Source organism: Montipora capricornis, chromosome 5 (genome assembly GCF_036669925.1).
Source record: "Montipora capricornis isolate CH-2021 chromosome 5, ASM3666992v2, whole genome shotgun sequence".
Classification (NCBI taxonomy): Eukaryota; Metazoa; Cnidaria; class Anthozoa; order Scleractinia; family Acroporidae; genus Montipora; species Montipora capricornis.
Window position 1 is genome coordinate 16,609,299 of NC_090887.1, and position 19,564 is coordinate 16,628,862.

At 38.5% G+C, this 19,564-nt stretch overlaps 2 protein-coding genes and 1 long non-coding RNA gene across 3 annotated transcripts in view; 2 read left to right on the top strand and 1 right to left on the bottom strand.

The window, feature by feature from the left end:
* The window catches only part of LOC138049668 (dynein regulatory complex subunit 5-like), a 14,609-nt gene extending 14,032 nt beyond the window's left edge, over nt 1-577 (top strand). The window contains exon 14 of the mRNA XM_068896063.1: nt 370-577. Coding sequence (XP_068752164.1) covers nt 370-528 — 159 coding nt within the window. The 3' untranslated portion in view covers nt 529-577. The remainder of the gene's footprint in view (nt 1-369) is intronic.
* A 2,519-nt stretch (nt 578-3,096) lies between these two features.
* On the top strand, nt 3,097-13,080 carry LOC138049669 (CD63 antigen-like). The gene is made up of 7 exons (XM_068896064.1): nt 3,097-3,254; nt 5,453-5,641; nt 8,059-8,133; nt 9,679-9,771; nt 10,672-10,827; nt 11,664-11,747; nt 12,356-13,080. Exons 1-7 carry the CDS (start codon nt 3,192-3,194, stop codon nt 12,419-12,421), a joined length of 726 nt encoding a protein of 241 aa, XP_068752165.1. The 5' UTR covers nt 3,097-3,191; the 3' UTR covers nt 12,422-13,080.
* Nucleotides 13,081-16,912: 3,832 nt separating this feature from the next.
* LOC138049667 (uncharacterized) lies at nt 16,913-18,649 on the bottom strand. Its single transcript, XR_011132426.1, has 2 exons — nt 18,518-18,649; nt 16,913-17,497 (listed from the first exon to the last, which is right to left on the bottom strand). It is a non-coding gene; the product is annotated as an uncharacterized lncRNA (long non-coding RNA).
* Between the last annotated feature and the right edge of the window lie 915 nt (nt 18,650-19,564).

Here is a 19,564-nt window from a genome sequence, read left to right on the forward strand (position 1 = left end):
TAGAAGCAATTCAATGTAAACTCTCATTGTACCTGAAGAAGGCTGGTTTGGCCAGCCGAAATATAGTACATCACTAAAATCAAATCTACGTTGTATCGGCTCTTGCTTAAAATATTTAGAAAACAAACCAACGGCAAAGTTTCGTGATTTTAAACGTTTTCTTTTTGAAGTTACAAGGCGTTTAATGCCACCCGAAATTCGTCCGAAAAGTTTCGGGACTTTCGAGAAACGCTTACTTCACTCCCCCGCCCCCTGGGTATTCCTCGGTCAACGCCTTTGCTGAAACTTTACCGTACTGATAAATCAGACACTTAAGTTACCTGCCCCTTAAAATTTAATATCGTGAGTGATTTGGGTTTTCGTTTTTAGGACGGTGGAAAATCATTACAAGAGGGGATGGAAGAAAATACAACAATACGAGCCATGGATTTGAGACTCACAGAAGTTGGACAAGAAAACGAATACTGTATAAACCAGTTATTGAAAAGAAACAGAGAACAACAGTACAAACAAGGACAAAGCAGCTAGTAGTGTTTCCCTCATTCAATCAATTAAATGATTTTCTCTTATAAAATTACATGCTGCCTTCTGTTTTGAGTTTCATCAGTCAACCTGGGATAAAGGAAAGTTTATGTCGTTTTTTTTTTTTTTTTGCGTTCTCCGTGTGTTCTATTTTGGTCTTCTGGATTAGGACTATCAGTCCCGTCACTTCATTTCAGCCCAGTGTCCACCTTGAAATAACTGCTTTTAGTATAAATACACAGGTGATTATACAAAATCGCGCGCTCTCATTGGCTCGCTATCTCGGATTATCAGCCGATAATCACCTCGACGAACAAAATGGCTGCCAGTAGTCGTTTTGCCACTGTAAGTGAAGATGATTTCGCGTTGAAATATTTTTTTTCTCTTTTTTGAAATAATCACCTGTGTATTTATACTAAAACAATTATTCGCCTCAGGCTCAGTGACTATCGGTGAATATTCACCTCGACTTCGTCTCGGTGAATATTCACCGATAATCACTTCGCCTTCGGCGAATAATTGTTAAGTATAAAGTGTGAGCTAAATCAAGCCTTTTTTCAAGTGACTTCAAATCCAGTCCCCATTTCTCACTCCCTTGCGTGTTTGGATATCGTTGACGAAAATCAAGAAATAAGGACGGGAAGGTGTTTATCCTTAAGGTTTACATTTAGAGGAATTTTAACATGCTTTCGCTTCTAGAAGGTGTGACAGGGAATTCTTTTTAACTCTCCTAACGCATTTGGGTTTCGTGTACATTATTTTACCCATTTTGAATATCACATTTCAATTTTCCTATTTTAGATGTTGCTAAATATATCCCGAACAAATATCCGGCCTGGTGTCTTTTCTTTTTGACTTCTGAAGGAAATACACGACATTTGGATACCATATGGGATACACTGGTGTTTTTTACTACATTTTGCCTTCGGTGCGAATTCCGTCGTAAATACAAAAGAAAAACGTAAAAAATTAAATAGTTAGTCTTTGGGTAGGAAACATTATTACAAATTTCTTCAAACTAAGAGCATGAGTTAATTTGGTATTCAGCGATATTAACCGAGCCTGAGGTGTTTTAGTCTAAGTACATCATATCATATATCTTTATTTACCCTCGGATTTTTAGAGTAGCGTGGTGTAGCTAATATCTCCGAGCATTCAGTACCTCGCACCGGAATCGCGAGGTCACGGTTCAAACCCCACTGAAGTCCTGAATTTTTCAGACCTCTCTACGCAATTGCAAAAATTGCGCTCATAACTGCGAAGATCATAGCTTCACTTGAAAAATGAATATATGGGAGAGGAAGAGCGCAGAGGTGAAGCCAAGCGCCATCAACCAATGTGGGTGGCGTATGTGTGAGCTCTGCGCTGCTCAAAGAAGTTTCTCTCTTCCATCAAAAACAGAATTTTACGCGATGTACTTGAAAATGACTTTATTTACAACCTCTCCAATTGATTAAGAGCTTGAGATTAAATAAAGTATTTGTTTTATTGAGCTCACAACAGAATAAATCAATGTAACGAAAAAGTGATCTCGCACTTATCTGGATAATTTAATTGATATTTGGTAAATTTCACTGCAAATCAGGATAGACCGCTCTCATTGCAGACCAATCGGGTCTCAGTCCGAAAAGAATACGAAGAGGGCGCTGCCCTGTGCCATTTGTTTCAAATAAATTTTTGTCCAGGTTCTAAATAGGTCTGGGCGAAGAGCCGACACCCAAGGTACACCCAGTTTTAAGACGCTTTGTGAGGCATTAGACCAGAAAGAATTATTTCATTCCCCAAAAAGCAAATTACTTTCAAATGGACTGACGATAAACTTCGTCAGAACATACTGTAGAGTTGCTTTGGTCTCAAAAGTAAAGTGTGTCCCTTGTTTTCCTTTTGTAAGGAAACCACGGACCCTAACAACTGAATCAAATTCAACGAAAGATTTAGTTAATCGTCTCAAATTAATTATTCTGCTAGAGTTAACAAATATCAAACAAGTATTAGACCGTAATGAATAAACAAGACCAAGACAATTTACAATATAAGTCAATGCATGTAAACTGGGCTCGTATTGCGACAGAAAGCGTTTGACAGGACAGGTTGATGTGTAAAATCTGTAAAATACAGCTTAGGTCCCTGACTTTTTGAAAAAAATGCGGAAAACATTTTCGCGCTCCAGTTGTTTGCAAGCGTCTATGCAATCATGAGTGTTTGTACTTTGTCATTCGTGCATATATTATAGGCGTCTGTTAATCGCATATTTGGTGCAAGTTTCTACGTATTCTAGGACATCGAGGTAAAATACTCTATAAATATAAGTAAAAAATATAAATAAAGTTTGACCAACGATGTATTATTGTTGCAAATAAGAGAAATATACTTGTATTTTAGTGTTTTTGTTCATAAATCTCATGTAAGATGCAATTCTTTTTTGTTGATTTCTCTGAAGAAGTTAAAGATTTATTAAATTCTACGATTTTTTTTTGGAACTTACGAAATTGTGACAATTAATTCCTACGGGATTTGTAAACAGCCAATGAAATTCCGAGAAAGTGACGTGTATACCCAAAGGTTCTCTAACAGAAATTAACATAGCATGCTTACCTGCATTTTGCAATAACTTTCAGCGGAAGAGTGGTACATATGGTGAAGTTCTGAACCGCCCCAAAAAAGACAAGATGGCATCTGGAGGAATGGTTTTAGTGAAATATCTATTGTTCTTTTTCAACCTTCTTTTCTGGGTAAGTTGTAAAACGAATTTTGAGCCGCGCTGATCTGGTTTAAGACATGACACGTAGCAAGGTCGCATACGAAATTTTTGGAGTAACGTATCTAAGTTTGTGATTTGTGCTTCGCTTATACACTATATTGCAGGACTCTTGTACGCGTTTCTAAGCGATGAAAAGCGGTATTTGTGGTAAAGTTCCTTTCTCGTTTATGTATCAATGCTCTAAATAAGAAAGACAAATATACCAACAGGCGTGACGCTCTGCATTCGCTGCTTTGCATAGATTTAGGATAATTCATTTATATTGAACTTTTGTATTTTCTCGAACCGTTTAAGTTACTAAATTTTAATGGCAGAGGCTGTTTTAATCAATATTTAAGCAATAGGGTGGTTGAATTATTAAATGACGCGCGAATATATTTCACTTTTCAGAAACTACGTCCCATCAGTAGTTCGGTACTTGTTAATCTCACGCTCAGCTGTTTATTCGAACAGTCAGCGAAACAATTTTGTGCGCATGTATTATAGAAACAATTTGTTTCTGCAAGATCCTTCTCAAGCAGATGCCGAGAAATTCACTTTTCAAACAAATAAAAGTGAACACCAAAGGATCGATTTGGTTTTCACTTGAAGACTAGACAATTATAGCGGCAGATATCAATTTAAAGAATATGCTTGCCATTTTACGGTCGGTGGTTTAATAGTTCACTGCTGCTGTCCAAGAAAGGAGTCAGACCTATTTCAAGTTTTAAGGATTCTTTTATACGTTAATTTAAAGGGTTGGCATAAGTTAAAGCTAAATTATTTGTGATACTGGCACTTAGATTTTTCCATATCAATGAAAAACCAAATCTTCCGACTGATTTGCATGAGCGGTCATTGTTATCCTTTTTCGAGCGGCGGAATTGTGCAGCTAAGCCGTCCCTTACAAAGTAGCTGCTCAGAAAATCCAAGCTGTCATTGTACAAAATGTTCATATCGGCTTTTCTTATTTTAATGAAGCTTGCTGAAAGTGAAAGACTTTTCATGAAAATGAGAAAAGCCTTCCACATTTTAACATCAAATTCATACTGTCCAAAAACACAGAATTTTATTGAAATTGTTTGGAAACCATTCTTGGCTCCATGGAAACTGGAATAATTTTCTTGAGCATTTAATGAAAGACTTGCTCATTTTAGCTTCTAAGATCAAGCTGAACACTGTCACCAATGATCTCTTAATATAAGTGGCCACTGCTAAGGGATGGAATGGGAAGGTAAACCGAAGGGTTGAATGCTGTATAAATGAATCAAAATAATAGTAAATGAATAAAATGTTTAGTAAATAACCATTTCAGATGGCTGGTATGTCAGCTGATAATGTCTCTGGCTAAGAGATGAATATTTGGCTGAGAAGCGAAGCTTCAAGGGCAAATGTGAAATTTGAGGTTTGGTTTTAATTAAACAGGACAACTCGGATTGTTATGAATCTAATTAATATTAATCCTTAATAATCCTTTACTGAGGGTTGAGCCGTGCCTTAATCAATTAGGATTAATATTAATCTTATGTAAATTAATCTGATTAGTATTAATATTAAAATTAATCTGATAAATAGTAATCCTACATTGGATTCCTATTAATCCTATGTAGCATTAATATTATTCCTACCTAGCATTAATCGTTGTCCAAAGCTTCTGAAAGATTGACATTATGTAACGATCTAAGGCATCCTTATCTCTATCTTACGCATTCTTGGACCTAAATAAAAGAAACTTTACATATAGTGGTGAGTGTACAAATAGTGACCACGAACTACTAACTGATCCATTTTGAATGAAAAACATATGCCATGGGTGGGGATCGAACACGCGTCCCCCTGGTTACTAGTCGGGTGTGCTATCCACTGCACCATCACGACAACCCTGCTGGCAACAGAGCAATCAGTGAAGTTATTGGGGTGCTGCTACTTCCCACCCCTCCACCCATTTGTGTTACCCACCCCACCCTAATCTGCTTTTTTCGATGCCCATGGTGCAGAAGTTTTTCCACAGGCTATGAACTGAAGTTCTTTGCTTGAGGCGAAGTGCTCGTTAAGTTTTATCAGTTATAACCCAAAAGGTATGACCACCATCCACTGCTCTAACCAGTGAACTCAATGAGCTTATACCCATGTATAGGTGAAATATCATCTTGTACATAATTTGTTCTTTATTTTTGTTGTGGTTACTAGGTCTCTGGGATTGCACTAATTGCTGTTGGTGTCTATGTCAAGGGAAAGTTTGGAGATTTTCTTCAGTTTAGCGACAGTGAAATGACAACAGGTCCTGTGTTTTTGATTGTGATTGGGGTTGTAGTTACCATTGTGGGCTTCTTGGGATGCTGTGGTGCTTACAAAGAAAACTACTGCATGGTCACTACGGTATGCTTTGCTTTTACGTTGAGCTGTTCAAATGAATGTTAATAAATTGGTGAAAGGTGCAGTGGTTACGGAGAGCAATCACCTTCCACCAATGTGGCCCGAGTTTGATTCCCAGATCCTGCGCCATGTGGGTTGAGTTTGTTGGTTCTCTACTCTGCACCAAGAGGTTTTCTCCGGGTACTCCAGTTTCCCCTCTCCTCAAAAACCAACATTTGACTTGATTTGTGTTAGTTGCTAATTTCCCCAGTACTAGAATGACTAGACACTTTAATGAAGTTCCTTTCCTTCCTTTCCAGGTGATCTGGTGACGTAATTCGGAGGACTGGGGAGAAAAATTTTAACACCGTATCCCACAACTGCGTGCGGCCTTATTTTCGAATTCAACATGGCAGAGGCAAGGTTAGATCTTGCCGGGTCTACTTGAATGTTCATTCAATAACAGCAAATGTGGTAGACACGCAATGATCTGTGGCAATACTGCAGGAATTTTGGAAACAACACCTAAGGCCGCGCGTGGTTGTGGGATAAGGCGTTAAAATTTTTTCTCCCAGTCCTCCAAATTATGTCACCAGATCACCTGGTTCCTAAGACCCCCAAGACTCGTAAAATCGAGAAAGTAACCCAAAACCCTCAATTTGGCTATCCCTAGGCCTAAAAAACAACTGTAGGCCTAGCTAGGCCTATGGTTAGGCAAATTGAGGGTTTTGGGTTACTTTCTGCGTTTTTGAGTCATAGGGTCTTTGGGTCTTGGGGGTTTTTGTTTTCAAGACACTAGTGAAAGCTCCAGTTTTTCCCTTGATCACCCAACCCAAATTACCTATTTTTCAAGTGAGCATCTTCAGTGATTTCATCAAGTATGTTCAGCCAACAAAAAGCATTGGTTACTTAACATAGAGAAGTCAGCTACTTTTTTCACTGATTTGAAGTAAGTAAAGACAGATTCTTTCAAACCTAAGATTAAAATTCATTTTGACAATTACAACAACTGGTCAATTGCTCTACTCAAATCAGTCACCCAGTTCAAATTTTATTGAAAACCTTTGGAGCAAGGACAACCTGCAATCCAGACGATGGCAATAAATAGGTAAAAATAATATTGGTATTAATAATACGTTTACTTAGCGTCTTTTCCCAGTGGTCCAAAAATGTTATATCAGGTGACAAATGCATAATTAAGATTATAATGTAATTAAGCAATAGAGGACTTTTTCCATGTTTACATAGCCTAAAGATGAGGGGGAGTTGGGAGAATTCGAGACAGTTATGCAAGTCAAGGGTTTGCATAACTGTCGAGAATTCTCCAAACTCCCTGAGTGTTTAGATAAGGCTATGAAAACACGGAAAAAGTCCTGTATTGCTTTTATAACATTTCTCAAAAACAATTCAACAATTGAAGGAAAGTGTTGTTTTTTTACTTCTTGATTGAAACAGATTTTCTTGATACACGTCAAGCCAATCAAAACGTGCATCTGACAACACAAAGCAAATCAAAATTTGTGTCATGTCACACCTGTTTTTACATACTTTCATCTAAACACACATATGTAACCATTGAAAAGTATACAAAATACTAGTATTTAACGTATGACCTTCACCTAACTATGACTATAAAAATAAAAATAATTATTAATATTTTAAAAAATACAACCACACTTTTGAATTTACAAGTTATAAAAATTGCAATCAGCCTCGTACACTGTAAATAACAAACACTAACCCCTTAACTAATCCTGATCATAGGTTTACATGTAATCTGGGAGCAGGGTCAGTGCAGTGTTGAATGGTACTCGTCACTCACCAATGTGACCCAGATTCTATTCCAGGACTTAACATTTCCTGTGGATTGAGTTGGTGGTTCTCTCTCCTCTGAGAGCTTTTTCGCTGGGTACTCTGGTTTTCCCCTCTCACCAGAAACTTCATGTTGTGTATTTCATTTGTTTTTATTTTTTTGAGGAACTAGTTTTTATTTTTTTTGATGAACTAGATTTTGATAATTATTGTGTTTTTGCCACAGAGAATCCTAGCAGAATGCTTGACCTCAAAGGAAAGGAAAGGAAGTTTATTTAAGTGTCTAGTCCTCTAGCGCTGAAGTGCTAATGACTGTCACACTGTAAACTGAAATCAACAAACTAGTGCAAATTGAATCAATTGTGGGTTTTTGAGGAGAGGGGAAAACCAGAGTACCCAGAGAAAAACCTCTTAGTGCAGAGTAGATAACCAACAAAGTCAACCCACATAATTATGACACCAAGTCCGGGAATCGAACCCGGGCCACATTGGTGAGAGGTGAGTGCTCTCACCACTGCGCCATCCCTGCACCCGTCGCTAAGTTAATAACCTAGATAGCTTTGAACCAGTGTTCTTTTATAGCATCTATTGCCTTTTGTACTGTGTTGAATGCATTGGGTTTTTTTCAGTTTGCTGTTTTGTTGGCAATCATTTTCATCCTGGAAATTGCTGCTGGAGCATATGCCTATGCCAATAGAGACAAAGTGAGTTCAGCATTTCAATTCATTGAAGCTTTTATGTTCTTGCAACCTTGGTTTTCTTGAAACAGCCTCATTACCCTATTGACTGTCTGGCTACTGCTCCTGTTTTCTGTTCACATTTTGTGAGTCCAAGGTACCTTAGGTTTTCTTGGCTCTTCTCATTAACCCAATGACTCCTAAACCAGCCCCCCCTAGTAAGGAGTCAATGGATTAAAGGGGACATAAGTTTTGAATGGATGTAGAGATTTTTAACCCATTGATTCCTGAACCTCCCCCCCCCCCCCCCCCGTTGCCCATTGATAAGTGAAATAGTCTGACATTGGACAGATTAAAATTGATTAGAGTGAGTTTCAGTCGAGTGTCGTAAAACCAAAACCAAAGTAATTACTTCGGCCAATCAAAAAGGATAGAGACAATCCAGTAAACCAATCAAAACTGGAAGTAATTACACGTAGTTGGCACACAGCACGGGAAAATGTGCATACAATTGGTTTTGGTTTCACTTTTGACTGATTGAAAAAGTGGCACAAGAACTTTGAACCAATCCCTGAGTGAAGTAATGCAAAACCAAAGCAATTCGCTAATTACTTTTGACACTCAATTGAAAACCGCTCTAAGGAGTCCGTGGGTTAAATTATTATTGTGAGGCGAAAGGGGTGTGTTGCTCAACATTGAACTAATTTCCACCACTCTACAGTGAATTTAAGGGCGCGTTCAATTGACCCTATTCCGAATTAAGAATACCAGTACGTGGAGTGATGGTTAAAACGGTATGTTTGGCACGTTTTGAAGCAGCAAGGATAATAAAAATATGTTTAAAATATCATTTTAGCAGATGTTTGAAACCTCCGTAAAAGCGAAGGATTTCTAACTTATATTCCATGTATTCCTATTCCGGAATACAGTCAATCAAACACGCCCTAAATATCTCCACCATGCTATGGACAATAGTGTACTTAAATGGTGAAAGTGAGCCGGGATTTGCATCTTGTCTCCAACGATCTTTTTTGTTACACATATGTACAATTGTACATTGTTGCCAGTGCCTCTTGTTTGTTACCAATTTAATAATGTAAATAAAAAATTTTATTGCTTCTGATTTGCAAAAAAGAACTACAGTTTTCTGATAACATGGTGCAGAAAAGAGGAACTTCAGTGTAAAAAGACAGCACACCAGGCATTTTAAGTGGTCAGGGATCGAAGAAAGCCACAGATAGCCAATCAAGTGCCAACCCTACATATGGCACAATTTTGGTGTGATTTCATGATGTGCATGCATCGCCTCTGCTTATTATGGCAGGGGTTCTCTATGTTTTCTAGTGTCAGTTATTAATTTGTAATCACGCGACTTTTCCCATGCAATTTCGAATAAACAAGTACTTGAATTTTTTTTCAAAGACTACAAACTGCAACCACCCAGTGGGCCTGTGTAATTTTTGTTTTACTCATGCTCATTTTCTCCAAATCATGTGATTACCAATGCTAATAACAATAGTGCTCTGGTTTGGCTTGTTCAGGCCTCTCATTTCCCTCTATCTTTTAAATAAGCTAAAAAAAGTTGCTGAAGATGCACTGGAAGAATCCTTGCACAAGTTTTCGGAAGAGAAGTACCGCAACATAATTGAGGAAGTACAAAAGGAGGTGTGTTGACCTTTTAAAATTGTAAGAGTGATAAGGTTTGCCCCTCATTATTAATCATCTTCATTGCTTGGCAGGGTGATCTGCATCCACCATATTTGTTATTATTAACTTTGACCTATCTTCAATACAAGTTCATTGTGATTAACAACTGGGTTTCTAAGTGGAGGTTGAGTGCCTGAGACACCCTAGAGCTTCCACTGTTGGTAGCCATCTCGAAGATGGAAACTGCAGCAAAACCTGACAAACCAGCCATGAGCCCCCACGGCCTTGCAAAGACAGGCACTCGTCACACTTATAATCAGTGTAAAGGAGAGGGGGGGGAGGGAGGGGGAAAAAATGCTAAATGCTCCACACAAAATTCTCCTTCTTCCCGCGACACTGAGTAATTACTTTGGGCGATCAAAAAGGACAGAGACAATCCAGTAAACCACTCAAAACTCCAAGTACCCGGTAATTACACGAAGCCGACACAAAGCGCTGAAAAATGTGCACCCGTAAGCCACAATTGGTTTTGGTTTCACTTCTGATTGGTTTACAAAATGGCACAAGATCTTTTTACCAATCACTGAGTGAATTAACGCAGAACCAATGCAATTCGCTAATTACTATCAACACTGAATTGAGTGTACACCGCTCTGATATATGTTGCTGTAAAAGGTTTGAATCCATGGAATAACTGAGGGACCAAAATTGCAGGGAAGATAATTAAAAGTAAGAAACAAGACATCTCTATTCATGGAAATAAAAGCTTTCTTAACATCATATGGTTAACAATCTTTCTTACACCTTTCCTTCTACTCCAAAATGTTGTGTTTGTCTTACCACATCAGAAATGGTCCTCCCTCATTCATGCCAAAGATGTTGTAATCTCTTTGTAATATCATTTTTTTTTTTTGGCAGTTTGATTGTTGTGGGGCCAATGGTTACAAGGACTACAAAACTATGAACATTAGTGGTGAAATAAAATTTCCTCCTTCCTGCTGTAAGAATGCAACTGTGTGTCCTTCAACCTTTGGACAAGCAAAAAACATGACAGACAGTGACTTTGTGACTAAGGTGAGCAAAGAGTAAGGACACGGCATGAGCCAATGAGCCATACAAGTCAATTAAACCAAAACTGATCCTTACTAAGCCCCCATCTTTTTTAGGCTTAAATAATGCTTAGGTTAGACTTAATTAATTTTGCAGATTCACCAGTGGAGCTCCATGAATAGCTACTAGTAATGACGAAAACTAACTCATTTTTGTTTGTGACTAAGGTTAGCAAAGAAATTCTCAAGCCTAATTTGAATATCCAGGCTGACTCCATACATGCCAAACCTTTTGTTTAATTGTCATTGTTCCTTTCTTTCACTATACAGGCTCCTTATAAACTGCTGTTCTTTTTGTACTTATAGTTTGCAATTTTCAAATAATTTTGACTTGATAAAGAATGTTTACATTGTGTTTTATCGCAGCTTTTTATAGTTAAATGTTTTCCAAAATCACTTCTTTCATTTTATGTTTAAAGCTTATGTAAGTTAGAATTTTTTAAAACTAAGCATTTTAAAGCTAAAGGTCACATACAGGTCAAAAAGGCAGTTTGAGTTTGAACCAGCCAAAATATCGACTCTAGATCAATAACATCTGGGCGGATATCCTCGTATAGGGATAACCTCTGGTATCTCTCCCTTTCATTGTATTGAAAGTTGGTATTATTGTTATTATTATTATCATTATTGTTATTGTTATTGTTATTGTTATTGTTATTGTTATTGTTATTGTTATTGTTATTGTTATTGTTATTGTTATTGTTATTGTTATTGTTATAATTGTGTCAGTTTTTTTTCCCTGTGGCACTTCAAAGTTCCCATCAGGCTTCATAGAGTTCTTTTCTTTTTTTCCATTTGTAGGGCTGTGTGGATAAATTTGAAAAATACCTCAAAGACCACATATTTATCATTGGTGGAGTTGGTGTTGGAGTTGCCTTTCTTCAGGTTTGTTGAATTAGTTTTTGTGCAACATGTATCTGATGCCCTCTGCCTACTCCCTTGTTTTCTTAAAGAGTTAAAGAGTAAAAACAGTTTTTTGAATTTGAATTTCAACAAATAAAAGGCATTAATTTCAATGAGACCTCTGCGCGCTGGTTCTCCTTTTTGTTAAAACTTAAAGCGACACGGTTAAACAACATGCCATGCACGTGAAAACACCGGGTCACATTATGTTTCTAAAGTCTAAGCAGCTAAAATGAAAAGAGTGATGTCTTTGTCAATGTTTCTCAGCTAAGCAAATAGAAGAACGTGTAGACCTGAGAGAGCCAGATGTTTCCAGTTGCTGGAAGCAAGTCCCCATATCATTTCCAGTTAGTCAACTTGTAAATGTAAACGTCCGTTGTTGGTTGTAGGCCTTCCCTAGTACTTGCCATCTTTGCCGGTAATGGGCGAGTCGAGATCTGTGCTTTTTTTTAATTTGCCAAGTTCATACAAAATCCTTACAAAACTCCCTTACCCTGTATTTCTAGTATTTAATTTTTCTCATGAACTAGAGTGTAGGCTACCAGTAAAATGTGTTGCTAATGATCCTGTTTGCATTTGTTTTCCCTCAGCTGATCGGCATTCTCTTTGCCTGCTGTCTCATGCGCTCTATCAAAAAAGAATATGAAGTGATGTAATGGCATGCTTGCTGGCCAATCAGCAGTTTTTATCAACAGTGAATAATCATGTTTCGTAACCTTTTGTCTGATAATTTAGTTAATTAATGCTGACTAGCCCACCTGAGTCACAGGATTTCATGTTATTCGTTTCCTTTGCTTAGATTGTTTGTAGCTTTCATTTGATGTTTGGATGTTAAGATTGAAGAACCCCAAGCTATTAAGAAATAGCAACAGTAGTACTTGACAGCGCCGGTATATTTGCACTCTTTGTCTTGTTGGCAATTCACCATTTTGAGGGGATATTACCAACAAGAAAGGAACCACACTCGTGTTCTTTTGAATAGTCATGCAATCATTGTATCATGGGTTGTGTTACAAAGATTGTGTGACATGTGACAAGAAATTCTTAAGGGTGCCCAACGTATCTGTGTTGTTTGATTTTTTTTTCTCAATCTAGTGATGTTTCCTCCTACATATTGTAACAGTCCTCTGATATGTTGAGTCTTTTGGAGGACTGAAACATCTTTGTGACTCCATCTGACACAAACTGAATTCAAGTTCTTTGCAAGTGTCCCATAACATCTAGTACTTAACTGCCTTCCATTAATTATTTCTGCCACTCCCAATTGTGCGATACGTTCATATATAGCAACTTCAATAAATTCACCTAAGGAAAATTGGATTTGCGTGGTGGTATTTTTTGCCTAAATGCTCATGTGTATTTGTAAGGAAGAAAAAGACCGATTCCTTAGCATTCAATGATCTGTTTCCAGTAAATAGGTATTTTATGGGCTGCTTTTTTCATGAATTTTTTAACAAAATGTTGGTGGGAAAGACCTTAAGTTGGAAACAAGCTTGTCATTCTTGGTACAATCGTGTATCATGGCGTGAAGATTCTTGAAAATTAAGGAAATGGTTCTTGGTAAAGTTCTAGTTCCGACAACAAATGCCATGTGTTTCTTTATTTGGCTAGTCATGAGAATTCGGTGTTACAACAAGATAATGTCCCCTGCCCGATAATAATTTGAATGCCTGTGTACCTGGCAATGTGTATTGAAATTGTGAGGACAATTTATGGTCTGATCTCTCCTAGAAGTCAAAAAGCAACGACGACGACAGCGTCACACAACTGATCGGCCACTTATTGGTGAATAAAAATAAGCTTGCTGGACATGCGCCATGTGCAGCAAAGGGAGAGATTCACGTCTCTGCGCATGGGCAAACTGTCACGTCAGGCCATTTTAATTCCATGTTCTTAGAGAGATTTAGCATTACGTTTGCGTGAAACGCGAACTGCGAAAGTTACCACGTGACCATGATTTTCCCGCCATTTTCTTCGTTTTCCGGCTGCCGCTTGACGTGTCTACGTGAAAGTAGGTATTTTCCCTTAAAGGGCCTTAATGGGGACGTGCGTCCAGCGAGGGTATGTTTTTCGGGATTTTTGTCTTGAACAGGGTATCGAATTTATCATTTTTGTCTTAATCAGGGTAACGATTTATCAATTTGTCTTAAACTTGGTTAAATGTCTTAAACAGGGTATCAAAAATCGGAATTCTGTCTTAAAATGGGTAGGAAAATTAGCCATATTTGTCTTAAACAGGGTCAGGGTATGAGGGGCCGCGCCGTACCTCCCCACCCAGGGATATGTCGAGTACCCCCCCCCCCTCCCCCGGGCGCCAAAGCTTGGACATGCGCAAAACCGTGAAACTGTGCCTTTAAGGACGGTGCCACCGTTGTTATTGCGCGTACGTTCTGCGCATCACGCAATCATTTTGTGGACGGTGCAGAAGAAATTATAACAATGAAGCCATCTTAATAAAATCCACTTCTCGACAATGAAACAGGGCTATTTGACATCGAAAATGAGAAAAACCAAATGTAGTAAATTCTTCGAAGACAACCACAACGGGTCTGGGATCAATACTTTCAGTGCATTAATTATTATTTTTTTAAAAGTTAGCATGAGGCAAGCAATCGCCCACTTTCGATATACTAAAATTCAGTCCTAAACAAAAGGCATCATCTCGAGGCTCTGGGGAATAAATATATGGATTTGTATGAGTTTATTCCCCAGAGTCTCGAGACGATGCCTTTTGTTTAGGAGAAAGTGGGGTCTTGGGTCCTTCCATTTTATCCCCCCCCCCCCCCCCCTTCTCTCAAAGGATGGTGGGTCCTTGCAATGGGAGTTTCGGATTTTTTCTTCCAAGAAGCCGACAGATTTTGGACCCCTCGGACGTTTTTTTTGCCAATGGTGCCGACAAAATATCAACTTTTCGAATTTCATTTTTCAAAGTGTCCGCCGAAAAATCAAGACTACGGATTTCTGCCAGCCTTATGGCGTGCGGATCAAAAATAAAACGAGCCCATAATATTGTTTTGTTAAGTACCATCGGCTGCTACCAAGAACGACAAAAATTGGGAAAAAGATCGAGGGGGCGTCCAATGACGGACGTAAGTACTGAACAAAAATTAATGAACGAATTCAAATCTGCTTCAAAAGGCCTTAAAAGGCAAGAAAACTCACCGCACTAAACGATTGACGATGCAAGTGGCTTGGTAATCACTTCGATTCAATGAAGCGCCGTACGGGTTGGATTTCATTGCAGCGTACAACAAAAATCACTTAGATTTCTCACTCCAAGGCTCAAAAATGGCTCTGTCTTCACGTTTTTGTGATTAATGGCACATTTATAGAATCATCCGGTTGCAATTTGCTATTCTTTTTAAAGAAATTTAGTAATGGCGGACCATTAAACAGGAAAATTCCAGTTAAAATAGAAAGGTCTTTTTTTCTTTAATCAAGGCTTTTAAAACTTCGTTCAGTTACTGTTTAATTAACATAGTTTTGAAATCCAAAGAAAAATAATGATTGTTTTTTTGGTCGTAGTAGCACTTTAACCAACATTAGAAAGTATTTTAAGACTTTCGTCAGGGCGGACAGAAGTTTGTCAAGTTTGAAGTTCCTGGAAAAAGAATGATCTAAATTTCTTGTGTCCCTCTTACCCGCTTTACTTCTCCACCCAGAGCGACTTACACCTCAAATCCTCCCTGTGCGCTTCCGTCAGTTGCTCCGCATCAGTTACTCATCTCCAAACACGAAACTAGATACTACAGTCCTACGTTTACGGGTCGAGGGTAATCTTATTGCTGTTGGACGAACAAATTCGTTGGGTCAACTAGCTTGCCTAAACAGGTACGGCTTCTCGGATTCCAGAGTCCTTTATGATCTCTCAGTTCCAAGCTCAAGAAAAGGACAACATTGTTACAATAGGCCATTTCCGAGTTCATGTCTGCCTTCTCTTCAGTGCGAGTCTAAGTGCGAAGCTTTTCTTATTAAAATTAGTTTTCATTCATATGTAAAGTAGACCTGATTACCATCACAAAACCTTCGCACCTAGACTCGCTTTGAAGAGGAGGCAGACATGAACTCGGAAATAGCATATTGATAGTCATGCATATCGTTTCAAGTATGACCAGAAACCCATAAGGGTTGAAACGTGTAACGCGCGTTCACAGCTTCCGAATATTGCGAACTGATTGGTTGAACGTTTCGGTGCTAAGTACCATATCTGGAAACCCCTCGCTCTTGTTGTTCCAAATATGGCATTTAGCAAACTGCATATTCAGAAGCTTGTTTCCCAGAACACAAGGGGCCGTTACACGTTTCAACCCCTATAGGTTTCTGGGATGACTTATAACAATTATTTTTGGAAAAAAATGGTTCAAATGGCTTATCGGGGATACACGGAGAAAACTTGATATCAGTGCTCCTTTGCTGGAGTCGAACAAACGGCATTTCAATTACTAGTGCAGATGCTCCACATCAACTGAGCTTTTGGCCATGAAACTTTCTTTGTTTCTCTTTCACAAGGCGCAAGCTTACCTCCTAATGTGAAGGGGTAGTTTCTAAAGAAACTGTGGTGCTGCGTCGGTGGGGAAGTAGTATACAAAAATTTGGTTTTATCAACGGAGTTGAGAATGTAAATTGGCCACCGTACAGAGATTCTAAAAGCTGACGTTTCGAGCGTTAGCCCTTCGTCAGAGCGAATCGAGGGATTATGGGTTACGGGTAGTTTTTATAGTAGAGTAGGAGCTACGCTATTTTAATCTGCCTAACCACTCCAAAAAACACATGGCTATCTGCGGCCTTTCCCTACATCTAGGTACGACGGAAAGCCGCAAGAATCTGGAACAAAAATTCATCTTTCAAATCGGCACCCTTAATCCTCACGGTATTAACGAACGCTTTTCATTTAACTAATATATTCCTATTTTTCACGTTGCCATGTTACCACCAATAGCGTAGCTCCTACTCTACTCTAAAAACTACACGTAACCCATAATCCCTCGATTCGCCCTCGGACGAAGGGCTAACGCTCGAAACGTCAGCTTTTAGAATCTCTGTACGGTGGTCAATTTACATTATCAACTCCGTTGATAAAACCAAATTTTTGTATACTACCTCCTAATGTAACTGGTAATACAAATTTCATTATTGGACTATTTATCTCTATGTGACTATACAATTTTACTGACACTAACTGCATCGATGACCAAGTATTTTGGAAAGTAAGAGGGAAAACCCGTATAACAACGCGTCTACACAATTAGCGATTAAGGCGCGGACTCGATTTACAAGCAAAACTAATGTGAGATACAATCATGACTGACAACGACTCAAATGTATTGCCATTTCGTGTTCTTTTTCTTCGTCTCTTCCCACATCTCCCGCCCTGGCCGATCTAAGTCACCGTTGCGACACCTCCTCATGCAAGGTTTCAACCGCTGGTAATCGTTGCAGTTGCAGCCCTCTTCCTCCTCTTCCTCATCTTCCTCCTCATAATTTCTACACTCATTCTTGCATCGTTCTTGGCATCGCCACATGCAAGCATCTTGATCATTAAAAACTTGCTTAGTGTCGAACAATTCGTCCAAAAGGTTCCTTTTACCTGGATGGTCTTCTTGAGGGACGTAACCCTTAGCCTCGAAGGTGCCTCTCTTCTTCCCTCCTGGCTCGTCTTGTAGCACGGATGAACGAACTGAACACTGGGCAAGAATGAAAATAAAAAGAATAGAACAAGGACGTTCCTTCATCTGTACAAAAAGAGAAAAAACATGTTAATTCTCCTAAAGATCACAACCGTTTTCTTTCTTTCTTTCTTTCTTTCTTTCTTTCTCTTTTTCTTTCTTTCTTTGTTGATCAAGAACACAAAATTTAATAGGCGCTTCTTCTGTATTATTTCCAAAATTGTACGTTGTAGAAGAGAAAATTTGCAAAATTTGAGGAACAACTGAAGTTTAATGTATATGTGAAAAAAGTCATTTAAATTTGTTGGTCATTCACTTGTTGAACGCGGTGATATAACCGTAGACAATTTCGTCATTAGAAAAAACCGCACCCTCGGAGAAACCACGGGCAGTCAGTCGAGACGGGACGAGAATCGGGACTGGCGTAACGCCCTTACTTGAAAACTTTACGCCAGTCCTGATTCTCGTCCCGTCTCGAATGACTGCCCCTGGATCTCCGAGGATGGAAAAACCGTTAACACTTTTATGTTCCCTGGTACTAGGCAGTTTAAGAAACAATGACGGCTGCGGCAATGACAATGCCAAAAAGTAGGAATATGATTGGTTAAAAGAACCAAACTGATCGTGCTGCACGCATTTTTGGAACACCTCTCTCCCGTACTCGTCAAAAGTACTACGTGAAATGACCAAATCATCGTTTAAGGTTTTGACGACAACGTGGACAAACTACAGGGAATCTTTCAGTCTCCCTCTTTACTTCAAGTCTGTCCGTACCAATCCAGTTTTAGGACACTTCTCCCATATTGTATAATATAAACAAGATGAAATAATCATGAAATACTTAGAATAGCTCAAACTTTTAATTTGAAATAACGTTTTCGTCGCCTTAGCCGTCGTGGTTTCTTAAACTCCCTATTGTTGACGGCTACGGTCGGACTTTCAAAAGTGTTGGATGTTCAGTCCGTTGAACATGGACGAAACGTAAACTCTTGTTAACGGAAGACGGAACAGTTTACAAAGCCAAAAATCCAAGCTGGAAACTATTGTACAACCTGGACAATGTGTTATAGTAAAGTGGAAACCAACCTCAAAACTCGTAGAATACCAAAAAGGGAAGCAAATTCGCCAATATTCAGTGCTTGAATATAATACGTTGTTCTTGTTGAAGTCATTCCCAGCTTCATAAATCGCCAGAATTTAATTAAACTTAAAGAAAATATTTATTTATCGTGTCTGATCGGACCTACCCTTATTTGGAAGAGATATCTTTGACTTAACGACCGATTTGAACAGTACTCATTTATATTAACATGAAATGGTGCAATTGATAACGACTCCTCAAGTAGCGATTTCCGGGTAATTTTCAACCCCTTTCTTAGTTAAACGGTCACAAAATAATAATTGACGCGAAAATTCAGGAGGCATTATTCTCAGCGATTAAATGTTGATCTTTGGAGTCATATATGAAATATCAATACATACACAGACAGACTTAAATGAGGTAAATGCATTGTTCCTTATAACAACACTTCATGAATATAAATCGTAAAATTAGCGTGTTACCATCTTGATAATCTAAATGACAGACAATTATTGTTTAAGGGTGATACGAAATTTCAGAATTAATTTTTGAACTGCCACTTTGTTGCCATTTTGTGTTCCAGAATACTACGTAGTATCTAAGGCCAGCCGTTGCCAGAGAAAACAAGGCTTTGGGGACGTCAACGTAGAAGTCTTTGAAAAATTGCTCTCAAGTTTTGTTTTCTGATAAACCAAAAGGTCATTTAACTTAACTTGACGAACAATGTTCGAATTAATGAGAGACATGAGAGAGCAGATATAAAATTTGCCGTTCTGTTCTCACCGGCATTGTCCACAGAACGTCTGATTTGGTTTTACACGTTACAGATTAGTGATTAGTGCTCAGCAAAAGGAAGGGAAAAGTACAAAAATTCAAAGCACAATATCAATATCACGGACACCCTTTTGTCTTTCTGTAAGCTAAGCCTACTATACGCCATAGAGACACGAGCTTTGCTCGTATACTAGAAATAGCGCTTGCAAGAATTGACATTCATAAACTGCCTACTAATGTTTCGAGGCGGCTACCGATAATCAAAGATCAGTTTTTTT